Source organism: Orcinus orca, chromosome 21, assembly GCF_937001465.1.
Source record: "Orcinus orca chromosome 21, mOrcOrc1.1, whole genome shotgun sequence".
In the NCBI taxonomy this organism is placed as follows: domain Eukaryota; kingdom Metazoa; phylum Chordata; class Mammalia; order Artiodactyla; family Delphinidae; genus Orcinus; species Orcinus orca.
In genome coordinates, this window is record NC_064579.1 from 7,674,272 (window position 1) to 7,695,580 (window position 21,309).

Below are 21,309 nucleotides of genomic sequence, written 5' to 3' on the forward strand. Positions count from 1 at the left end.
AAGGTCAGACTGCTATTAACACTGTCCCATAAGTAATTTTTCATTACTGCAAGATATATGTAAAGATGACATAAGTCAGTCTGTTTTTCAATAAATGCTGGAGAGGGTGTGGAGAAAAGGGAACGCTCTTGCACTGCTGGTGGGAATGTAAATTGGTGCAGCCACTGTGGAGGACAGTATGGGAGGTTCCTTAAAAACTAAAAATAGAGCTACCATATGACCCAGCAATCCCACTCCTGGGCATATATCTGGAGAAAAACATGGTCCAGAAGGAGACATGCACCTCAGTGTTCACTGCAGCACTGTTTACAATAGCCAGGACATGGAAGCAACCTAAATGTCCATTGACAGAGGAATGGATAAAGAAGATGTGGTACATATATACGATGGAATATTACTCAGCCATAAAAAAGAATGAAATAGTGCCATTTGCAGCAACGTGGGTGGACTTAGAGATTGTCATACTGAGTGAAGTAAGTCAGACAGAGAAAGAGAAATATCGTATGATATCACTTATATGCGGAATCTAAAAAGAAATGATACAAATGAATGTATTTATAAAACAGAAATGGACTCACAGACTTCGAGAGTGAATTTATGGTTACCGGGGAGTGGGGGGTGGGCGGAAGGGTGGAGGGAAGGGATAGTTAGGGAGTTTGGGATTGACATGTACACACTGCTATATTTAAAAAGGATAACCAACAAGGACCTACTATATAGTACAGGGAACTCTGCTTAATGTTATGTGGCAGTCTGGATGGGAGGGGAGTCTGGGGGAGAATGGATACATGTACATGTATGGCTGAGTCGCTTAGCTGTGCACCTGAAACTATCACAGCATTGTTAATCGGCTGTACTCCAATATAAAATAAAAAGTTAAAAAGTTTTTGCCCTGTGGTTATATATACTATCTAAGCCATCCCTGAGGATATTAGGAATTTTTAAAATGGATATCCACTTACAGTTATCACCGAGGAAAATGGTACCTCTTAAAGATTTCTGCTTTAGGGCCTCCAATTTAAATATAACCATAATTTATTTTTACTTTTGTTTTTTTGATTACTTTAATCTCCACATACTGAACCAGCTACATACAATTAACAGTGTCTTGTAACCTTGTACAAAATATTAAGCAATTATAGCTATTTTGTAACAAACCAATTACTTATTAAAATGAAGAAGCCCAATTATGAACTCATCACTGTATTTATATATTTGTAAAGGCACAACTGGCTTCAGAGTGCAAGCTTAAATCCCTCTCCAAATAGGATAAATTGTACTTAACGCAGAATTCCCAGTTACGCCCCTTAAACCTATTGTATTCCGCTCAGGGGCTGGGCCTAGACATTGTATTTTTAAATACTTCTCAGATGACGCCGATGTCCGGCCAGGTTTGGGAATCAGTGGTACAAACAACCCTGCTGAGCTCCTTCGGAGTCATTCACACAGACGCATCACCCCGAGAGTGGAATCTGATATCCATTTGACTTTTTCCTATCTGCCTCCTATGTGATAAGGGCCCTTGGCTAAACCTCTGAGTCTACTGTTAAATTGATATCTGTGTTAATTAAAGTAGGAAGTAGGGTCTGGCTGGTTTCTTGTATATAAGATGCACCTAAAGGCTATGGTTGGTGGTTTTTCTGTCTCTTCTGTTTCATCATTTCACATTGGCGGTTGCTAGTCATCCAGGGCTAGGAGTTGTGGCCAGGAGAAACTTGTGCTTTGTGCCTCACTGAGCCATTTATGTTGATTTAATGAGACAGGCAGCGACATTCAGGTGTGCTTCAGGGATACTAAAACAAGCAGGCTGAATTTACATATTTATGAGACAAAACTGTTGAACTTAAGTGCGCACACACACACACACACACAGAAGTTATGTCGCTGTGGTGTTTTCCTTTAACTGCTTTACGTGAATGATATTTTCCAAGGTTGTATTATTGATAAACACAAGAGCTACATCTGGAGGAAATCCTCTGAAATTAGATTCTAAATCTCCATTAATGCCAAGTAAGTAATGAGGACCCAGAGGCACTGAATAGCAGTGCTGGGAGAAATTGAGAAAAAAATTAGTTGTGTTTTTTTTTTCCCCCTAAGATAGGGCAAGTGCTTAATTCCTTGCTTTCCCTATGTTAAGGTTTGTTTGAACTGTGTGTGTGTGTGTGTGTGTGTGTGTGTGTGTGTGTGAGTGAGAGAGAGAGAGAGAGAGAGAGAATGTAATAAAATACAATAACAAAAACCTAGGTCTTAACATGTTACAACTTTGAAAATATATCACCGTTCCTCAACCTTTAGTTTGAATTCATCAAAAGTGCCAATGTCAAACACAAACATAAAATTGCAGCTCTAATTATTACAGAAATACAGGAACAGGAAGGACAAGAAGTCATTGGTCCCTTTCTCACCTTAAGGCAGATGGCATTTGTATTTTTTTAAAAAAGCCTATCTGAGCGGATTTAATTTTCCATTGAGATGGTTTTAGATGTATTTATTAGAACATAGCTTCAAAAATCTGACACCAAATTAATTATGCCTTACCAAGGTGCATGAGGCATTTTGCTTTTGTGATTCAAAGAAATTGCTACTAGGATTCAGATGAAACATCCCCAGAGCAAATGGGAAGCAGCCCTGCAGGAGGCAAAGGAGGGCATGGCAAAAAATGAAGAATGTTTGTTTGATTACTAAAATCCTATAAAGGAATATTTTTGGTGAGGCCACTGTCTTGCCAGGTCCCCACCTAGTTCTAAGAGGACAGGAGAGTTGGGTCTAGAAGCTGCCCTTCTTCCAAGCACTTCCAGTGAGAAGGTGGGCTTTTGCGGGGACATAGTTTCCCAGGGAGATGGAAATGGCGTGAAAATGCAACCATGTCCTTTAACCAGGCTTCCTTCTTGGTTACAAGCCCAGGTCTAGCTGGGCTCATAGGTATCATTACTTTGAGCTATGAAAGATGTACTACAATAAATACAGCAACTGTCACAGCCACGCTTGGTCTCTATTTCCAAATCATGACGAACATTTTCATTACAGTGATAACGGAACAGAGGCAAATTCCAGGGTAGGCAATTTCTGCAGAAATGCTTCATGAAAAAAAAACTACCTATGAATTTTGATTAAGAAGTTAGGGTTCTATTTGAGTTAAAGAAGGTGAGTCATCACTGCATACAAGATGTTCAGCTCACACCACACAAGTTGGGAGGAGCGGATATTAATGTGTGAAGTCTTTTAGAGGTTCCAAAAGTGTCCTGTTGCTACGGCTTTCTTCAAGTGGAACTGTTTTAGTGGGTTAGTAACTATATAATATTTCCCTCTAATTAAATACCATATATGAAGCCATGAAAAAATATGACATAGATGATTTGGGATATGAAGGACGTTTAAATGAACCTGGGGAGGAGGTCCTGAACACATTCACTTTAGCAAGATAAAAATCCAGAAAGCAAGATTCCTTTCTTGCACAAAACTCAGAGACTAAGACCGCGGAGTAAACGGCTGTGTTCAGAAAAGCTACAAGTTATGTTCCAATCTTTCTGTGGGCCAGAAAAGTTATTCAACCAAGGCTGATGGTCTCTCAGAAGCCCAGGGGAGAAGCATACCCTTTGCTGTTCACGACAGCTGTCACATACATCCTGTCAATAACAAGTACAACCCAGCTCAACTTTAAAATCAGCTTTATTTGACATAATAGGAGAGGGAAAGAATCACTGGAGGTAATCAGATTCCGATCAATGGGGCCAAAGGTATCTCCACTGGAAAAAACATTTCTCTACAGCAAAATTAAAGAATTTTAAGAAATCTCTCTCAGTGATGAAAGAAAGACATTTATATTCAATACGAGGGAGCATACCAGTTTCTCGAGCATTGATTAAGGGGGGTCTACTACCCACAGGGATGGTAGTGGTTTGAAAAGCTGTGGTTTGAGCCTCACTTTCATGATTCCCACTGCAATTCAGCTGTTAACAGTTGAGCTCTTCTAGAATCTGAGAGCAGCGAATGGGAATGAAAATACATTATCTGCAAGTCCCTTAGAAGAAACTCCTTGGGCAAATGTCTAACTCACTGGTATATACATCAGCAGTGAGACTGTTATTCAAAGAAAATTCCAAACTGGTTATGATGGCTGACTTCCAAGGCAGTTGTGATGAACAGATCCTCAACAGTAACCCTAGTTAGCAGTGGGTTACTCATATGAGCCCGGGAGATTGGAAACCCTCCCCGCCCTCTATGTTTACTCAGCTTTCAAAACCTGTCTGAGTTACTAAACATCCAACTTGTGTGATGGTGCATTTTACAACTATTCAGTGGCGGTAGGAACCTCAATTTTCTTTCTGAAGTACAGTTGATTTACAGTGTTGTGTTAATTTCTGCTGTACCGCAAACTTTTTTTTCTTATTAGTTATCTATTAGTGTATACATGTCAATCCCCATCTCCCACTTCATCCCACCACCACCACCACACCCTGCTCTCCCCGCTTGGTGTCCATACATTTGTTCTCTACATCTGCGTCTCTATTTCTGCTGCCTTGCAAACCGTGTACTGCAAAGTGATTGTATATACATATATATATACACACGTTTTTCATATTCTTTTCCATTATGGTTTATCACAGGATATTGAATATAGTTCCCTGTGCTATACAGTAGGACCTTGTTGTTTATCTGTTCTATGTATAATAGTTTGCATCTGCTAATCCCAAACTCCCACTCCCTCCCTCCCCCCATCCTCTTGGCAACCACAAGTCTGTGAGTCTGTTTCTGTTTCGTAGATAGGTTCATTTGTGTCATATTTTTAGATTCCACATACAAGTGATATCACATGTCAATGTATTATTTTTGATTACTGAATGTCAGGTATTTTATCTTGGAGAAATCCTCTGATTAGGGGGTCTCAGAAGCAGATGAAGAGTTTAAAATGCCATTCCTAGGATGAGGTTTAACTGCTTACACTGAAGTTTACAGAGAGGCACCCCTTATGAAAAAGGTCCCTTTTGTGAACAGCCAAGTATGAAGCGTGCCCTTTATAATGACCTGTGCTACTGAGGAGGTGGTCAGGGAAGATCTGGGCACATAGGTTGGCACTGTGTCACCTTCATTGCTTTATATTCAGGATTCAGGTCACTGTATCTCTTCTGTTGGTAAATAAGAGTTTTCCAGCTCAGTGTCTTAAAAGCTAGTTCCTGAGGAAAAGCTCTGCATCATGGACTTAATGATCCAGAACTGGAATAGCTGGCATCTGGGATGTGTCAGGAGAGCTATTTATATAAGGGCAGAGCTTACACAGGCACTTCTGCATTATCTTTGCTGCTATTAATAAACTTGCAGTCTTTGTGAGTAGCTAATTTAAAAGGAATCATGCATGATTAAAAGGACCAAAAATGGAAAGGAACCGTCTCTGCCCTAGTAACCCTAAAAATGAATAGACTGTGCGTCCAGGATGTCACGTGACAGCCTGCTGAGAGGTATGCTTTATAATTGCTGTTCCCCAACTACAACCTTCAGCTGACCAAGCACTTTTCTTACTGCTCGCCGTACATCAAATAACTCTTGTTCCTGTGGTTCACGCCATTCTCTTTTCTGGACATGGTATCCCTTCCTCTTTTGCTCTTAAATCTCATTCATGCAAGAAAGTACCCTGAGGGTCCGCCAAAACTCTTCTCCAATTCCTCTCTTGCAATTGGGTCTCTGTTTTCTGAATCTCAACTATACTTCTAGTCAATTTTCTCGTTTAGCACACAGTGTTCCTTATGTGTTAATTTAACTCTTCTCTCGACTGGCAAGTATCTTGTACCCTCAGCACATTGTTGGACACATAGTAACACAGCTCTTGTTTCAAGAGAGGTTTCCCCATCTAGCCAGTGATGTGGGTTCATTTTCCAGACCCTCTGCAGTCAGATTCTCTATTGATACCGATCTTCAGGAAACCCCATGCTTTCATGACACCACAGGAAGAATTATAGAGAAAAGGCTGACCTGAAATGCACAAGGGGTATTGTCCACACAGTAGACCCTCAAGTTGTAGTCCAGAGAGTTACAGGACATGCAGCCAAAAACCGCAACCTTGAGCTGCTTCACGGCACAGTCTGTGATTGGTTCTCCGGTGAGGGCGTATGTCCCAAAGCTGTCTAGGAGCACGTGGCACGCAAAGGGGTCCAAAAGGCAGTAACAGGATGTGGATTCATCCTCCACCGACATCACTTCCTGTTGGGAAAAGGTCTGTTGAATTCTCTCAGCTTGGGAAATAAAATGTGATTTAACAGTCACTTTGCAAGGACATAACATTTTTTTTCAGAATATTTTTATTGAACTCATTTTCTCAAAATAACTGCTGACATCAGGAACTGAATGAATGGCTATATTCAGGGTGTTGGGATTCGATTTAGTAGATTATAACAAACGTCACTTTCAAAGTTCTCCAATTTTCAGTTAATTTGTTCAAGGCCAAATTAAAAACAACAACAACAAAAAACAGCCCTGAACATTAATATCAACGAGCAAACTTTTATGTTTTTATAAAGGTCTATTTCTGAAAACCTCTTTCCCTATCCTTAAGGTAATATTTATTTTCTTTCAAATATTTTTTCCTCTTTCATTCCATCAAAATCATTCACGAGGGACCATTCAATAAATGGTTTGGATAAGACGTATCAGAATATTTCACCCTCCCTGAGAAGGTATGGGCGGCATGTGATAGGGCACGAATCTGACACCATCTGGATGTAAATGACAGTGCGGAAGTGCTGGGAAGAAAAACAAAGATGGTAAAAATCAAGGCAAAGCAAGACGTAATGGAAAAGAGAAAAAAACCTGGTCCCTTTAGGAAACCCATGGAACTTAACACCCCGGGAAATTTGCCTGTGGTTGTATCACAACTGAATAAATAGCAGAATGCACTTTCAATAAGAATAGCGACGAGTTTCAAGACATAGCCGGGCAGGGTAAATGTCATCCACTGACGCAACTGGGAATTTTCTTCTCCTCAAGAAACATGATTTTCCTTTGACTTCTTTTGCCTGAAGCACCGACTGGGGAGGTAGGATCCCAGGGCTGGACTAGGTCATTGTGTTCCAGCAAGATAATTCACCTGCTTTCATGCAAACGGACCTCAGACACCAAGGAATCCCAATCAGACAGACACATCAGAGGTTTCACTAAGAATAGTCATTCCGCTGCCATCTTCCTTTGCTATGGCCGTCTCCCTCGTCCTTACTCTCCTCTTGTGGATTCTCATTCTGTCCCTTTTGTTCTCTCCTTGTACTGTTTCTTACATGTACTCATACACACAGGGCAAGATAGAATGATTTTCAATGCATTCATTAATTCATGAACATCTATTTAGCAGCTACTCTGTTTCTGAATACTTCAACATAGATTTGTTACAATCCCTATGATGGCAAAAACAGAGTGATTCCTTTTATGAATCCAGCTTGCTTGCCCTGGGCCTCTTCCGTAACCCCACAGAAGCCACAGAGGAAAGTCAGTTCAGACAGGGACATGGCCTGGGAACAAAGGCAGGAGTCACAGTCTTATGTACCAAAGGCAGATACACAGGGTACATGTCTATGAGGGTAATTACAACTGTATTCTAAAACTCAAAGAAAAAGCTCTGTATCCTCTCTGGCCTCTCTTTCCCATATTCTCTCTCTCTCTCTCTCTCTCTCTCTCTCTCTCTCGCACACGCACACGCACACGCACACGCACACACACCCTGCCCCAAAACACTAGCCAATACCTCGAGGATGCTGTGAACACTTGCCACCAACCCTCTGAAAAACAAGTAAATGCTCACAAATTTCACAGCTGACTTGTGTGAAGAGAGGGTAAAAGTTAAATCCATTCCACGGGTGGAACCCAAACCCCGTTTTTTAAAAAAGAAAGACTCAGGTCTCACCTCCCACTTGCCCTGCTGGGTCCTCTTCTTTAAATGGATATTCCAGTGCTCAGAACTGACGTCTGCACAGTGTGGAATGGTCAGGGCAAAGGGAGTGGTGACAATCATGTCGGGGGGACCACAGGTGACTTCCGGACTCAGGAGCACCTCTGAGCCATCTGACTGGAGGCTGTACGGTTGGGAAAGGATAAAAGAGAGAAGCATGTAAAGGAGCGGGGCATATCTGAATGATAATTTAGTTGCAGGTTTAGCAAAATCCTTTCCCGGGACTCCCTCCTGAGTAACACCTCCTGGAGGATGGCTCTTCTAGACCACAGCCATCTATCCTGAACTGCTCAAGCACACAGACTGAGGTTGAGCCTAGATTTCAAATCTAGGTTTTGAAAAACAAAATGACAAATGCTTCTTCAGAAATACAGGGCAGAGCAGGAGAAAGCAAAGACCTGGCCGGCGGGTCACACACCAGCTGCTGAATCCTTATTCTCACTGATAACGTTATCAATGACCAAAGCCAAGGACCTCATAGAAATGACCGATCTGGTAAACTTACCATCATCACACTCCTTTCTCCCAACAACACATTCTATAAATATGTTTAATGCTACTTAGCAACAAAACACATTATTTTTGTAAACAAAGCAAGACTTCAAGTGCACCAGGATTGAGTATGTCTCTTCTGGTTTTGAAAACATTTATTTCCTGCCAGTGCACAAATACACAAGTTATATAGCAAGAGCACAGTAGACAGTTATAATCGGCATAATCAAATACATAAATATATATGATGTTTCATGTCTTTCCTATTTTAGCTCTAAATTTAAAATCATTCTACCTAAACCTGGTGTTCAGAGTTTTCTGTATTGTGAATAATTTACAACAGGAAGGCAGAGCCACGAAACAGATCCAAGAGATTTAACTAAAAGGAAATAATACCACCTTACTGAATGCCTCCCTCTTCCGTTTTTGCGTCTTTTGTTTTTAATCTCTGCCCCGAAGGGTAAATGGGGTAGTTCACAGGACAGCAATCAGTGAGAACCCAGAAGTCTCCTCACTTTCCCCAACTGCTTGTATGGTTTTGAACAAGCCAGTTGATTTCTTCCCCCTTTATTTTCACTTGTAAGAAATATACTGATACAGAACATAGTCCATAAAGCAGTTTAGGACGCTCAGATGGACAATGGAACATGAGAGCTAGCACTGGGGTTACTACCTAAGCTTTCTCTCATCTCACCTAGGAAGGACATTTAAGAAATGTCATCCCTGGTCAAAAAAGCAGCCCTTTGAGCAGGATGGAATCAGTACTGAAAGATACTACCTTGTCTGTGATCTTGTGTGAACAAACAGGTTTTCTGTGAGCACGCCTAACATGTTGTTAATTTCTGAATTGCTTTTGATGACAGGACACTGCTTGTTCCCTCTCCAGTTGGTCATGGCCACACTTTAGCTCATTATCTATAATTCACTGTTACCGTAAAAGGCACGGCCTATAAGCTAGAAGGAGCATCTTGTATCTACTGTATCTAAATTAGACCTGAACACCATCACAGCGTCTTCCTCCCTCCCCAAGAAGCACTGGAGCTGCCCTCTGAAAAATTCAGCCTTCCACGTAGGCAAACCAAAGTTACCAATTCTTCCCATACAGGCAAAGCACAGACTAAACTGAAAATGTCTTTTATGCATTTATATGTCGAAGCAGGGCAGGCAAGTCGGGGAGGTGGGTGGGTTTGGAAAGTCCTGTATTAGCAATGACAAATGCTCTATGAACAGCCTAGAACGCTATACTTGAGGTTTGAAAAAAATGTAAAATTCCAGCGTAAACTGTACCCAGCACGAGGTGGCAGCTTGCGTGTGGATGCCTGCCAGCGGCCACTGGAGAGGGTTAAGTGCTTTCTGTGTAATTGCCGCCTGCATCCTTCACAGACAGGGATTGCAGGGGCGCTTCTGAGTGACCAACGACAAGCTCTCCTAAAAGAACTATTTAATCGCTTTCAGAGAATGATCCCCCTTGTTGAACATATTATTCAAACATATGGGAATTGGGGGAATTATTTAATGCCAAGTGAATGGAAAGTAGCTAATTAGGTGAACTCTCACACTCACTGTGAATAGCAGGGCTCCTTTCGGTAATAATGTAAGCAGCATTAGGAGTCGGAGGTGGTGCCCATGGAAACTTACGTGGGGACTGGGATGGGGCTTTGCATTAAGCAGCCGTTGGGCATTTCCGGAAGTGCAAAGGAAGTAAATTAAGACATATCTAATCCTCCTACCGTGAAAAGGGTGTCCGTGCACGTAGGTCTCTCTCTGGTGAAGGAACAAAATTTAATCTCTCCGTTTTTTTCCCCCGACAATTAATAATAATTTGCCCTTTTCTGCCACCTTCTATCTGTGGCAATCAGGGAGATTTACAGATATTGATTAAAGCGCTCCACACGCCTGTGTGGGCAGGTGGTAACAATATAAGGTCACAGAAAAGTCAATCAAAGGGATGGCAGCCGAATCACCACAGATTTCTGAGCAGATGCACTTTGCTTCTCTGTTAGCACTAGGAGATTGCTGGTCGAACTGCTGGCTCTTGTGACATCCCAAGTAAAGATGGAGGAAGAGATGTAGTGCAAGTGTAGCCATGAATACAGACCTAGGACATCTAGGGACAGGATAGCTGAGGAGAGGAGGCTTTAATTGGGCAAAACCAAAGATTTGGGAGGAAAGCATGGATGGTATTTAAGTTTGCCCACATTACATAGTATATGCCAAGGAAGTATTCGTGCTCTTGCTAGGTGTTAAAAAAAGAAAAAAGGCAACACATTTTTCTAAAATTGCTGTGAGCTAATAATAACTGGGAACTAATAAGAGCAGCGATTTCAGGACCGTGATATGAACAACGTCAGTGCATCACACACCCTCCTGTGTGAAAAGTCTGCTGGCGTGAGACTTTTGCTATTTAATTTTTTCATTGTGTTCCCCCCCCCCCCAGCCTTTTTCTCCATATATATGCTGTGCATGTTTACGAACGCTTACGGATACAAAAAGATCAATCATTTAAGAGCCAGGTCTGTGTAAGCAGGTGGCTTGTTGAGTAACTATATGGAAACATGGTTGTGAATTCAAACTTCTGCTCTCGCAGTGCAGCTGAGAATTCTGGAGAAAATTCTGCCAGCTTTGCAGCTCTGATGCCCCCAACCACAAAATAAATATACATGGCAGGAAAGGGTGCTGGTAAAGGGCCTGGGAGCACCTTGCCTGGGAATCTGGCAAGACAGAAAGCCCCACGTGACTAACCCTGTTTAGTTACCGGCAGGGGAAACCAAGAGGAGCCGCAGAGAACACAGAATGTGGATGAAAAGAACATTCTTGTGTCCTCACTGTGCTCTTTGTGGCATCATCCCTGATATTACACCCCTCGTCTGACTTTTTCTGTGGCATGAAAACCAGACACGGTGGCAGAAGGGAAAGCCTTTCGGTGCCTCACTTGCCTCCCATGCAACGTAATACCTACTCTAAGATTGTTCTAGAGTTAAACGAAGTTAAGCCTAAAAAGCACCTAGTGTGTGCTCCATGCATAAAAGTTCTGCTTCTCAACTCTGAACTCTCACCTCTCCTACCTTTTTATGAGTCTTATTTCTATAGCAACTGTGTTTTTGAGATGGCCGCTTTATTCACTAGATGGTTCTTATCTCAGCACGTGCCTTAGGGATGTGCACTATAAGAAATGAAGGCACCTTGCTAGTGCTTTCATGCTTCCCTTCCATGGTCTGTCCTCAACTCATGATACTGAGTTGAGGAATCCCACTAAAAATGCCAGCTTGTTCCCCCTCGAGGAACTGCAGGTGTTTCTGCTGCTCTGGAATTTTCCTCCAGACGTCCCCATGATTATCTCCCTTGTGCCCTTCAGACCTTTGCTGCAATGACACCTACTAACAAGGCGTTCCCAAATTATGCCTAAGCCGTGGAACTGCAACGTTCCTACATCAAAAGCTGATCTTTGTTTTTCTTTTTTCTCTTTCTTTTTTTTTCCTGCGGTACGCGGGCCTCTCACCGTTGTGGCCTCTCCCGTTGCGGAGCACAGGCTCCGGACACGCAGGCTCAGTGGCCGTGGCTCACGGGCCCAGCCGCTCCGCGGCATGTGGGATCTTCCCAGACTGGGGCACGAACCCGTGTCCCCTGCATCGGCAGGCGGACTCTCAACCACTGCGCCACCAGGGAAGCCCTCTTTTTCTTTGACTTCACACTCATTGCCCTCCAATGCACTATACCATTTGTTTATTTTTCTCTTCCACAGACTGAAATGTAAGCTCTATGAGGCCAGGGATTTTTTTTTTCTGTTTTGGTCATTGTTGTACCCATTTCCCGCACCCCACTGCCTAATATAGGCCTCAAGCACTCACAAATATTTGTTGAAGCAAGCTTAGGAGCCAGTGGTTTCCACTGCACTGATCAAATCTAGAACATCTTGAGCATCAAAGTGAATAATGGTGGTAAAGGATGACAACCCACTGAATAACATAAGAACCCACGAAAGATACAGATAAATGAATGGATGAGTGGGAAGGGAAAACTCTTCCATACAATAGGAAGCCAACGAATAAATGTAGGAAGTCATCATTTGACAACCAATCATATTAATAACTGACTCAGTTAAGAATTATGAACGGGATGCTAATATAATTGGCGAAATTTTTAAGAAAAGAACTATTTATGTGGTTTCAAAGTATCTTCCCACACTTAATAATTACAAAGGGTAAACATGACTTTATACTTGAGAACCCTGGCAGACACCACCTAACCCAAGTTACCAAAGTTAATCTTGCCAGTAATGGGATGAATTTTCAGAACATACTTGCCGATAAGAAAAAGTGAAAAGAACTCAGCATCGCTTCTGTAACGTTCCTGCCAATAATACATAACCTGAATCTAATCAAGAGAATTATCAGACAAATACCAGCCCAAACTGAGGGACATTCTGCAAAATAGCTGATGTGCACTCTTAAAAGTAGTCAATATCATGAACTAGAGACAGACTCAGGAACTACTCCAGATCAAAGGAGACCAAAGGCATGTGACAACAAAACGAAGTGAATGGAACTGGATTTTCATTTGCCATAAAGGACATTATTCAGATAAGAGGTGATACAGGAACCAAGTCTGCAGAGTAGGTAATAGTATTGTATCGATGTTAATTTCCTGATTGTGATAATTGTGCTGTGTTTATGTAAGAGTTTGTGTTTAGAATATACACACTGAAGTATCTAGGGGGAAAAGGGACATCTTGTTCACAGTGGTTAAAAAAATATATGTGGATGTGTATTTATTAATTCCTCTCTCCATATGTGCGTGTCTCTCTCCATGCACATGCGGAGAAAGAGTAGAACACGGTAAATGTAGTAAAACGTTAACATCTGTGAATCTGGATGTGGGAGAACTGGGAACTCTTTATACAGTTGACCCTTGAACCACATGGGAGTTTAGGGGCGCCAGCGCTCTGTGCAGTCGAAAACCGTATCCGTGGTTCCACATGCGTGGATCCAACCAAGCACAGGTAGCAGTGTTTACTATTAAAAAGTGAACCCAGCCACTTCAAACCCGTGTTGTTCAAGAGTCACCTGTACTATTCTTGCCACTTTTCCTTAAGTTTTAAAATTTCGTCAAAACAAACAAACAAAAAAATATGAATGAATGAATGAATGAATGAAGAGAGGCCCAGGGAGAATCTGTCCGGAACTCTTAAAATGAAGTCAGCAGGCTCGCTGACAGCTGCACACAATGTGTGGTGGAGGTGATGAACGTTCTGCACTTGGTGGTGGTGAGGTCACGGTCCAAACCTTGGCACACCGTGACTCACATTCTGCAGCGCCAAAGTCACAACATCAGGTCACGGTGAAGGTCAGCTACAAGGTGGCAAGTGCTAACCACGGCAGGTCTGGAGGTGCGTCCGGGCACATTTTGCTTTTGCTCTCAATATCTCTTGACCTGACCCTAGGCTTGTAGCGTGTCACTCTCTTCAAGCAAAACAATCGGCTCCATATTTAAAGACGAGATTTTCACTGTTGCTGTCGTCGGCCATGCTGTGCTTGGTAATTATCGTTCCCTCCTTTCCTCCTCGTGGTCTGTACTACAGATGAACGTAGGTTTGATCACCTCTTCCCAGAGCATCACTCAGGAATGCAGGCAGGAGAGTAATGATAGTTTTACTATGCCAGGCCCTGGGTCGATCCATAATTAAAGCATATTTTAATGGAACAGACATAAAAGGCCGATGGATGGAAGCTGTACTTAAGTTTTAAAATTGGAGCTCTGAAAGCAAGCTGGCTCCAGCCTCCTACAGTTTGGGGCCTGAGATGACACAGTTTTACTATTATTATTCTCTTTTTCTCTTTTCATTGAAACCCTGGTACACTGACCTGGAGTGCTCACTTTGCTGTGGATAAAAATCAGTTTGCGGTTTATGATTTCTCATTTTACTCGAGTCAAGATACCTGTCTCACTCTGCAGCTCTGACCAGATCTTTGAGATCAGTCCCAGTAAACGATAATCACAGAGTCCCTCGGAGATACGGGCCCTTTAGAAGGCAGCGTGGCTCATCGGTCCATCCCAATAGCATGACTAGGTTTCCTGGGGGATTTACCTCTAGTAACTGCTATGTATGATTTAAGAAAATAGACTTCTGGAAAGGGAGAATAGGGGATCAGGAGAATAGAGGAGAAAAGAGCGAAGTTGAGCAAAATCTCTTCATCACAATTGATTCCTCTTTCAGTCTTTAAGTGGCCCTAAAGCTGTAACGTGGTTTCAAACTCCTTGGGTAGCTTGTTTACAATTATATCCGTGGATACCACCCACGACGATTCGGATTCAGTATTTCTGAGGTAGGAGCTGGGAACTCATGCTTTTCACTTGCGTTCCTTGCCTGCAAGTTAGCCCTGGCGCTAACGTTTGAGCAAAGTTGTGTGGTTCTTGAGAAAATATCCGAAGCAAAGCCTCACGCAGCTGGGGCTGGGTGGTCTGTCAGATATACGTTGGGTGGGCTTCTGAAATGGAATTCAGATGCCGGTCAAGTTGAAATGCTCCCGATTATGGCTTTGGATGATGCTACTATGGTTGAAAATGCAAAGGCACAGGGACTGTCCCTACATCCTCTTTCTCTAAGGAGCACGTGTATTAATACGGAAGGCTCTCAGGTTGGGGGGTTGATGAGCAGTAACTGGAAATAACGTTACAGCTCTTCAAGCCATTCTATGCCATTCGTTGGGGCGGGAGAGGGGCAGTTAGAAGGGTGGATTACAATAAGCAACAAGCTCAATTAACTGAGGATGGAAGCATACATCTCTGCTATTAAAGGGTTTAAAGATCTGTTTCACCCACTTGGTATCATCTGCAATAGGATCACGGGAAGGGAGTTGGCACAAGGGGCTTGGGGTGGGAGGGCAGTTACATACAGGCTGGAATGAGGATTTGACCTTGCTGAAGTTTGAGTAACACCACACTGAGAGACTAAACTGTTTGCGGATGTTCAGGGCTTTAGTTTACACACACTTCACAGGGTGTTTACCAATTAATATACTAAAGGAATCGCAAATCATGTGTAAATCACCAGTTCCTAGACACAATTTAAACCTCATCTTTCATGCAGTGTTGGCGTTTTAGCTTTGTTTACTATGAGAAGTGGAATAATGATGGCTCAGGGAGAGTGCTTTAAAGTGCAAGACGGGGAGGGGAGAAGATCTGGGCGGCATGCTGCTATGACAGTTTTTATTATCTGCTAAGTGGTTTACTCACTGGCATTTTGAATGGACAAAACAGGCTTCCCTGGAGGAACCTGAGTCCTATGTCATGGAATCATTTCATTTCGGGGGCTGGGAAAGGACCTAAGAGTAATCAGGCCAACACCATCACCATTCAGATGAGGAAACAGAAGGGCGTGCTGCGGGGTGGAGGGACGTGGCCGAAGTCACACCCACTTGTGACAGAGCTGGGATGAGAATCTCCTGTCCTGTGGTGGTCCTGGGGTCTGTGTCTGTGTGGGGCGGGGGCGACAGGCAGTGGGAGAGACGGATGTTCCCTGGGACATGGTCTCCAAACCTGGAACTTCGAAGGTGTAATGTTGGCATGAGAATTGCTAAGATGGTTTTCATAGACCCTGGAGAAAGCCTTAGGAAAACAGGGCTTTGAGATGCAGAGAGTGGTCACAGAGGCCTGTGTTGGTTTCCTATTATTGCTGTTCCATAGACTTACTGGATGAAAACAGCCCAGATTCATAATGTTACAGTACTGTAGGTAGAAGTCCCATAGAGCTAAAATGAAGGTGTCAGTGGGGCTGTGTTCCTTCTGGAGGTTCTAGGAAAGGATCCATCACCCTGCCTCTTCCAGCTTCTAGAGGCTGCCTGCATTCCTTGGTTGGAAACCCCTTCTTCCATCTGTGAGCGGTAATAACATCAGTCTCCTTATCTGTGTCTGGTATTCCCGCCTTCCTCTTATAAGGATCCTTCTGTGGGCTCACCTGCATCATCCAGGATAATCTCTCCTTCTCAAGGTCCTTAACCTTCATCACATCTGCAAAGTCCCTGCTACTATGTAAGGTTCCGGGTATTAGGATGTGGACATCCTTGGGGCGCCACTCTTCTGTCTACCACCGGGACTTTCATGGCTTGTTCCCTTTAAAGTTAGGACCTAAAGACCCCTCTGTCGCTGCCTCCTGACCCACTGCCATCTCCCACACACCACACGATCTTGGAGGTGTCGGTTGACTTCTGGGTTATTTTCACACTTCAGCTGCAGAAGTGTCTATGCAGAGTGAAGCTCCGTATCTGCATATAACTTTATGGGGTCCTGGGAAGTTGTTAAAAAGACCGTAACCAAGGGAGTGAGGCGGTTGACCATCCAGGTTTTCAAAGGGCGTGTTTTAGTAAGCAAGGCGGGCAGCCTCAGTGTGCGTTGGCATCTTCTCCCGGCATCTTTATTAGGCTATAACTAAGCGAAGTGGAAAGGATGATATATATTAAATATCTTAATAGGACAGGTTATTTCTATTTCCAGCATGGGCAATAAAAGAGATGGCACATACAAAATAAAAATAATTATAGTATGTGCTGTTCCTTTACAATGTACAATCAAACTCATGAACCAATGATTTTCCTCTCATTGAATTAAGGTGCCCCTTCCATTCAGACCTATTAACCATGTTCACAAACCATTGTTATCTTGTCAATGGCATCTTTAATTAAAGACTCCTCTGGACCACTCTAATCACTTCGCATTGTGAGCTCACATGGGCTTCGAAAGCACTTTGATTAGAATGACAGCAGTTTTTATTTATGCGTGTTTGTTTGGGGACCAAGGGGGTGGTGTGAGGTAGAAGGATGGGTAAAGGCCTTGAAATGAAGAAATTCTCCTTTCCAAAAAGAGCAGATCATAAAATGACAAAGTGAGAATCTCCCCCCGCCTTTTCTTTTCCCTGGTTCGCTATTTTTCTCTTCCCCTCCTCATTCTGGGGGCTAATGGCATTATATTCTAACCTAAATGACTTTGTGAAGAAACCACTATGATTTTACTGAGGAGAAGAGCACAATCTTCAGCTAAAGTTGCATTAACCCTTCTAGGCCATTAAGGTACCATTTGATAAATTGCCCCTTTTATTACACCGCATGACACTGGCAGCCTGAAAGAATTAATGTCTTTCCCAAATGGCAGCAATGTACTCCCTCTCGCTAGCACAAGTAGTACCTTTGTTTGTTACTTCAGAGCCTCTCTCCTCCTCAGTGGTCCCCTATGCCTGTTATAGAGTTAATTAATGCCAAATCTCCTCAAAGGGATAGGTAGACGCCACTAATCTGATTCTTCCAATAAAGATTTCTCAAACTCAAAGCAACAAACCCAATTCAAATCCATGACTGACCGCTAAACAGAAATAGTGACAGGGATAATTTGTTCATTTATATCCATCACTATCTAGCACGGAAAGCCTGGCAAAGTGGACAGGGACAAAGCTTGTTTAAGGTGGCATAAGCACCCACCCCAGCCTGACTGGTCATTCATCTCCTAATCTAAATACCAGCCCGCCCAGAGTCCACTGTTCGGACCCATAGGATATACCTCTAAAGTACCAATCATAGGCCAGAATGTTATGAGAAACAGAGGCAGACAAAGGAATTGATGCAGGAGGTCCTTTGTATCATCACAAGGCTCTTGATTTTACTTGTAATTTAATTTTTTATTGAAGTATGGTTGATTTACGATGTTGTGCTAATTTCTGCTGTACAGCAAAGTGACTCACTTATACTCATATATACATTCATTTTTTTTTAAGTATTCTTTTCCATTATGGTTTATCCCAGGAGATTGCATATAGTTCCCTGGGCTATATAGTAGGACCTTGTTGTTTATCCATTCTAAATGTAATAGTTTGCATCTACTAACCCCAGACTCCCAGTGCATTCCTCCCCCCTCACACTCCCCCTTGACAACCACAAGTCTGTTCTGTATGTCTGTGAGTCTGTTTTGTAGATAGGTTCATTTGTGCCGTATTTTAGATTCCACATGTAAGTGATATCATATGGTATTTGTCTTTCTGACTTCACTTAGTATGATAATCTCTAGTTGCATCCATGTCACTGCAAATGGCATTATTTCACTCTTTTTTATGGCTGAGTAGTATTCCATTGTATATATGTACCACATCTTTATATCTGTCAATAGACATTTAAGTTGTTTCTGTGTCTTGGCTATTGTAAGTAGTGCTGCTATGGACATTAGAGTGCATGTATCTTTTCGAATTATACTTTTGTCTAGGTATATGCCTAGGAGTGGGATTGCTGGGTCATATGGTAACTCTATTTTTAGTTTTCTGAGGGACCTCCATACTGTTTTCCATAGTGACTGCACCAACTTACACTCCCACCAACAGGGTAGGAGGGTTCCCTTTTCTCCACACCCTCTCTAGCATTTGTTATATGTAGACTTTTTAATGATGGCCATTCTGACTGGTGTGAGGTGGTACCTCACTGTATTTTTTTTTTTTTTTTTTTTTTGCGGTACTCGGGCCTCTCACTGCTGTGGCCTCTTCCGTTGCGGAGCACAGGCTCCGGATGCGCAGGCTCAGCGGCCATGGCTCACGGGCCCAGCCGCTCCGCGGCATGTGGGATCTTCCAGGACCAGGGTGCGAACCCGTGTCCCCTGCATCGGCAGGCGGACTCTCAACCACTGTGCCACCAGGGAAGCCCCTCACTGTAGTTTTGATTTGCATTTCTTGAATAATTGTGATGTTGAGCATCTTTTCATGTGCCTGCTGGCCATCTGTATGTTGTCTTTGGAGAAATATCTATTAAGGTCATTTTTTGATTGGGTTTTTTTGTTGTTGTTGAGTTGTATGAGCTGTTTGTATATTTTGGAGATTAAGCCCTTGTCAGTTGCATCATTTGCAAATATTTTCTCACATTCCACAGGTTGTCTTTTCGTTTGTTTTTTTTTTTAGTTAAAAAAATTTTTTTATGCTTTCCTTTGCTCTGCAAAAGCTTGTAAGCTTGATTAGGTACCATTTGTTTATTTTTGTTTTCATTTCTATTGCTTTGGGAGACTGACCTGAGAAAACAGTGGTATGATTTATGTCAGAGAATGTTTTCCTACACTCTCTTCTAGGAGTTTTATGGTGTCATGTCTTGTATTTAAGCCTTCAAGACAAAGCTCTTGATTATAGAGTGAACACTTAGTATGTTTGCTATCACTGAATTAAACTTTCTGCTGAGTCTAGGCATGTGTTAGTAATTAAATGGGAATGACTCAGTATCATTGAGTCAGAGCTCAAGCAAATTCCATGGATTTTGTATCTTTGTAATTAGAAAAAAAAAAGGGTAGACAAAATAATATCAAAATGTAGCATGTAGTTTGCACAGGACTTCTCATATTTAAAGTCACTTTACTGTCCTCACTCAAATCCTGGAATGCAGTTAATAATACACAAAATTTATAGATGATAAAATTGAGGCTTGGAGAAAGAAAGTGACTAGCTCAAAGCCACCCAGGCTGGATGTGGCAAAGGGGATTGGAACTCAAGCCTCCTGGATCCCTGTGTTGTCCTCACTCTGCTATATCATCTCATTTCTGATAATTCTTTGTTTCTCACGCAGTGTCAATGACTAGGTCTGTACTACTTTCCTGACACGTTATGTATGTCATTAGTTTACTTCAGGATTGGCGGAGTCTTACCTAGCTAGGAAGGCAAAGAAAACAAAAGGAAGGCAGGAGATCCCCCTGTGCATGAGGCATACGAACATGGTCCATGCCCAATACTGGCACATTTTGCTGTAAGTAGCATTGTTGTCACATGCTCGGGCCAAATGTGGGATTTCAATTCAGCAGTTGTCTGTTTTCTTGAATATATTACATATTATTTTTGCCTTTTATTTATTTATTCTTTAATCAGTTTTCTTCCTATCCCTTTTCTTGTTGAGTCAAAGAGCTGTGTTTATTCCCTGGAAAGAAATCCAGAGCTGCTCCCAGAGCAGCTGTTATCACAAACTCTCAGGTGACTTCAGCTGGCAAGTCTCTCTCTACTAATTAATCATCAGTTTCCAAGCCAGAATTCTGGGAATTATCTCCAAGTCCTTCATCTCGCTCACCCCACATTAACACACGCATGCGCACACCAGCGGACCTGGCCGAGTTTCTCCCCAAGTCTATCTCTCAAAGCTCCCCATTGGGTGAGAGCTCCGTGACCCCCAACTAGGTAGGGTCTACAAGCCCCTTGGCAACCTGAAGAAGCTACAGAAGACAGACCTTTATCCTTCCTCCTCCCAATAAAGATTTCTTGGGGTTCATGTCTCTCGGGAGATTTGAGGCAGGAGGTAGATGGACCCCAGGCTGAATAGTTTCTCCCTTGTGGACAGAAACTCCATAAAAGCAGGATGATGGAGGAGGCTGGGCCCCGCCCAGATAGAAGATAAGAGACCACATATTCCTCATTCTTGAAGTCAAGGAGACCTCCCTGACTACACATGCGCAGAAAGGCTCCCTGGAGGTCAAAAAGGGAAGGGGTGCCACCTCATAGTAAGTGATGAAAACTACCCGTAGGCTTCTTCACTAGAATCCATCTTGGCTAAGAGATGCGGACGCACACAGGGGAGGACCCTGCTCACAACCTGGCAAAGCAAGATGACTGGTCAAAGGAAATCCAGAAGAAATGCCCCATAAAAGTTATTCAAACTGCCATGAGGGTGCGACTCTCTCTCTCCCTCTCCCTCTCCCTCTCTCTCTCTCTCCCTCCCCCCCTCCTCCCTGAGTCTGCCCGTGTCTATCCACACGTACTGTACTCTTTTTCCTCCTAATAAACACTTGCTTCACTTAAAAAAAAAAAAAATCCCCATTGACAGCAACAACGTGGGGATTAGAGAAAGGATTTAAAACGTTTGCACCTAGAGACAAGGACACTCGAAAGTAGA

At 42.7% G+C, this 21,309-nt stretch overlaps 1 protein-coding gene across 1 annotated transcript in view; it reads right to left on the reverse strand.

Annotated features, from left to right (window-relative positions):
* Positions 1-21,309, reverse strand: part of UNC5D (unc-5 netrin receptor D) — a 276,418-nt gene that overhangs the window by 42,003 nt on the left and 213,106 nt on the right. Inside the window, exons 13-14 of the mRNA XM_049704290.1 lie at positions 7,886-8,054; positions 5,968-6,195 (exon numbers count right to left, since the gene is read on the reverse strand). Of these exons, the coding sequence (XP_049560247.1) occupies positions 5,968-6,195; positions 7,886-8,054 (397 nt within the window). The remainder of the gene's footprint in view (positions 1-5,967; positions 6,196-7,885; positions 8,055-21,309) is intronic.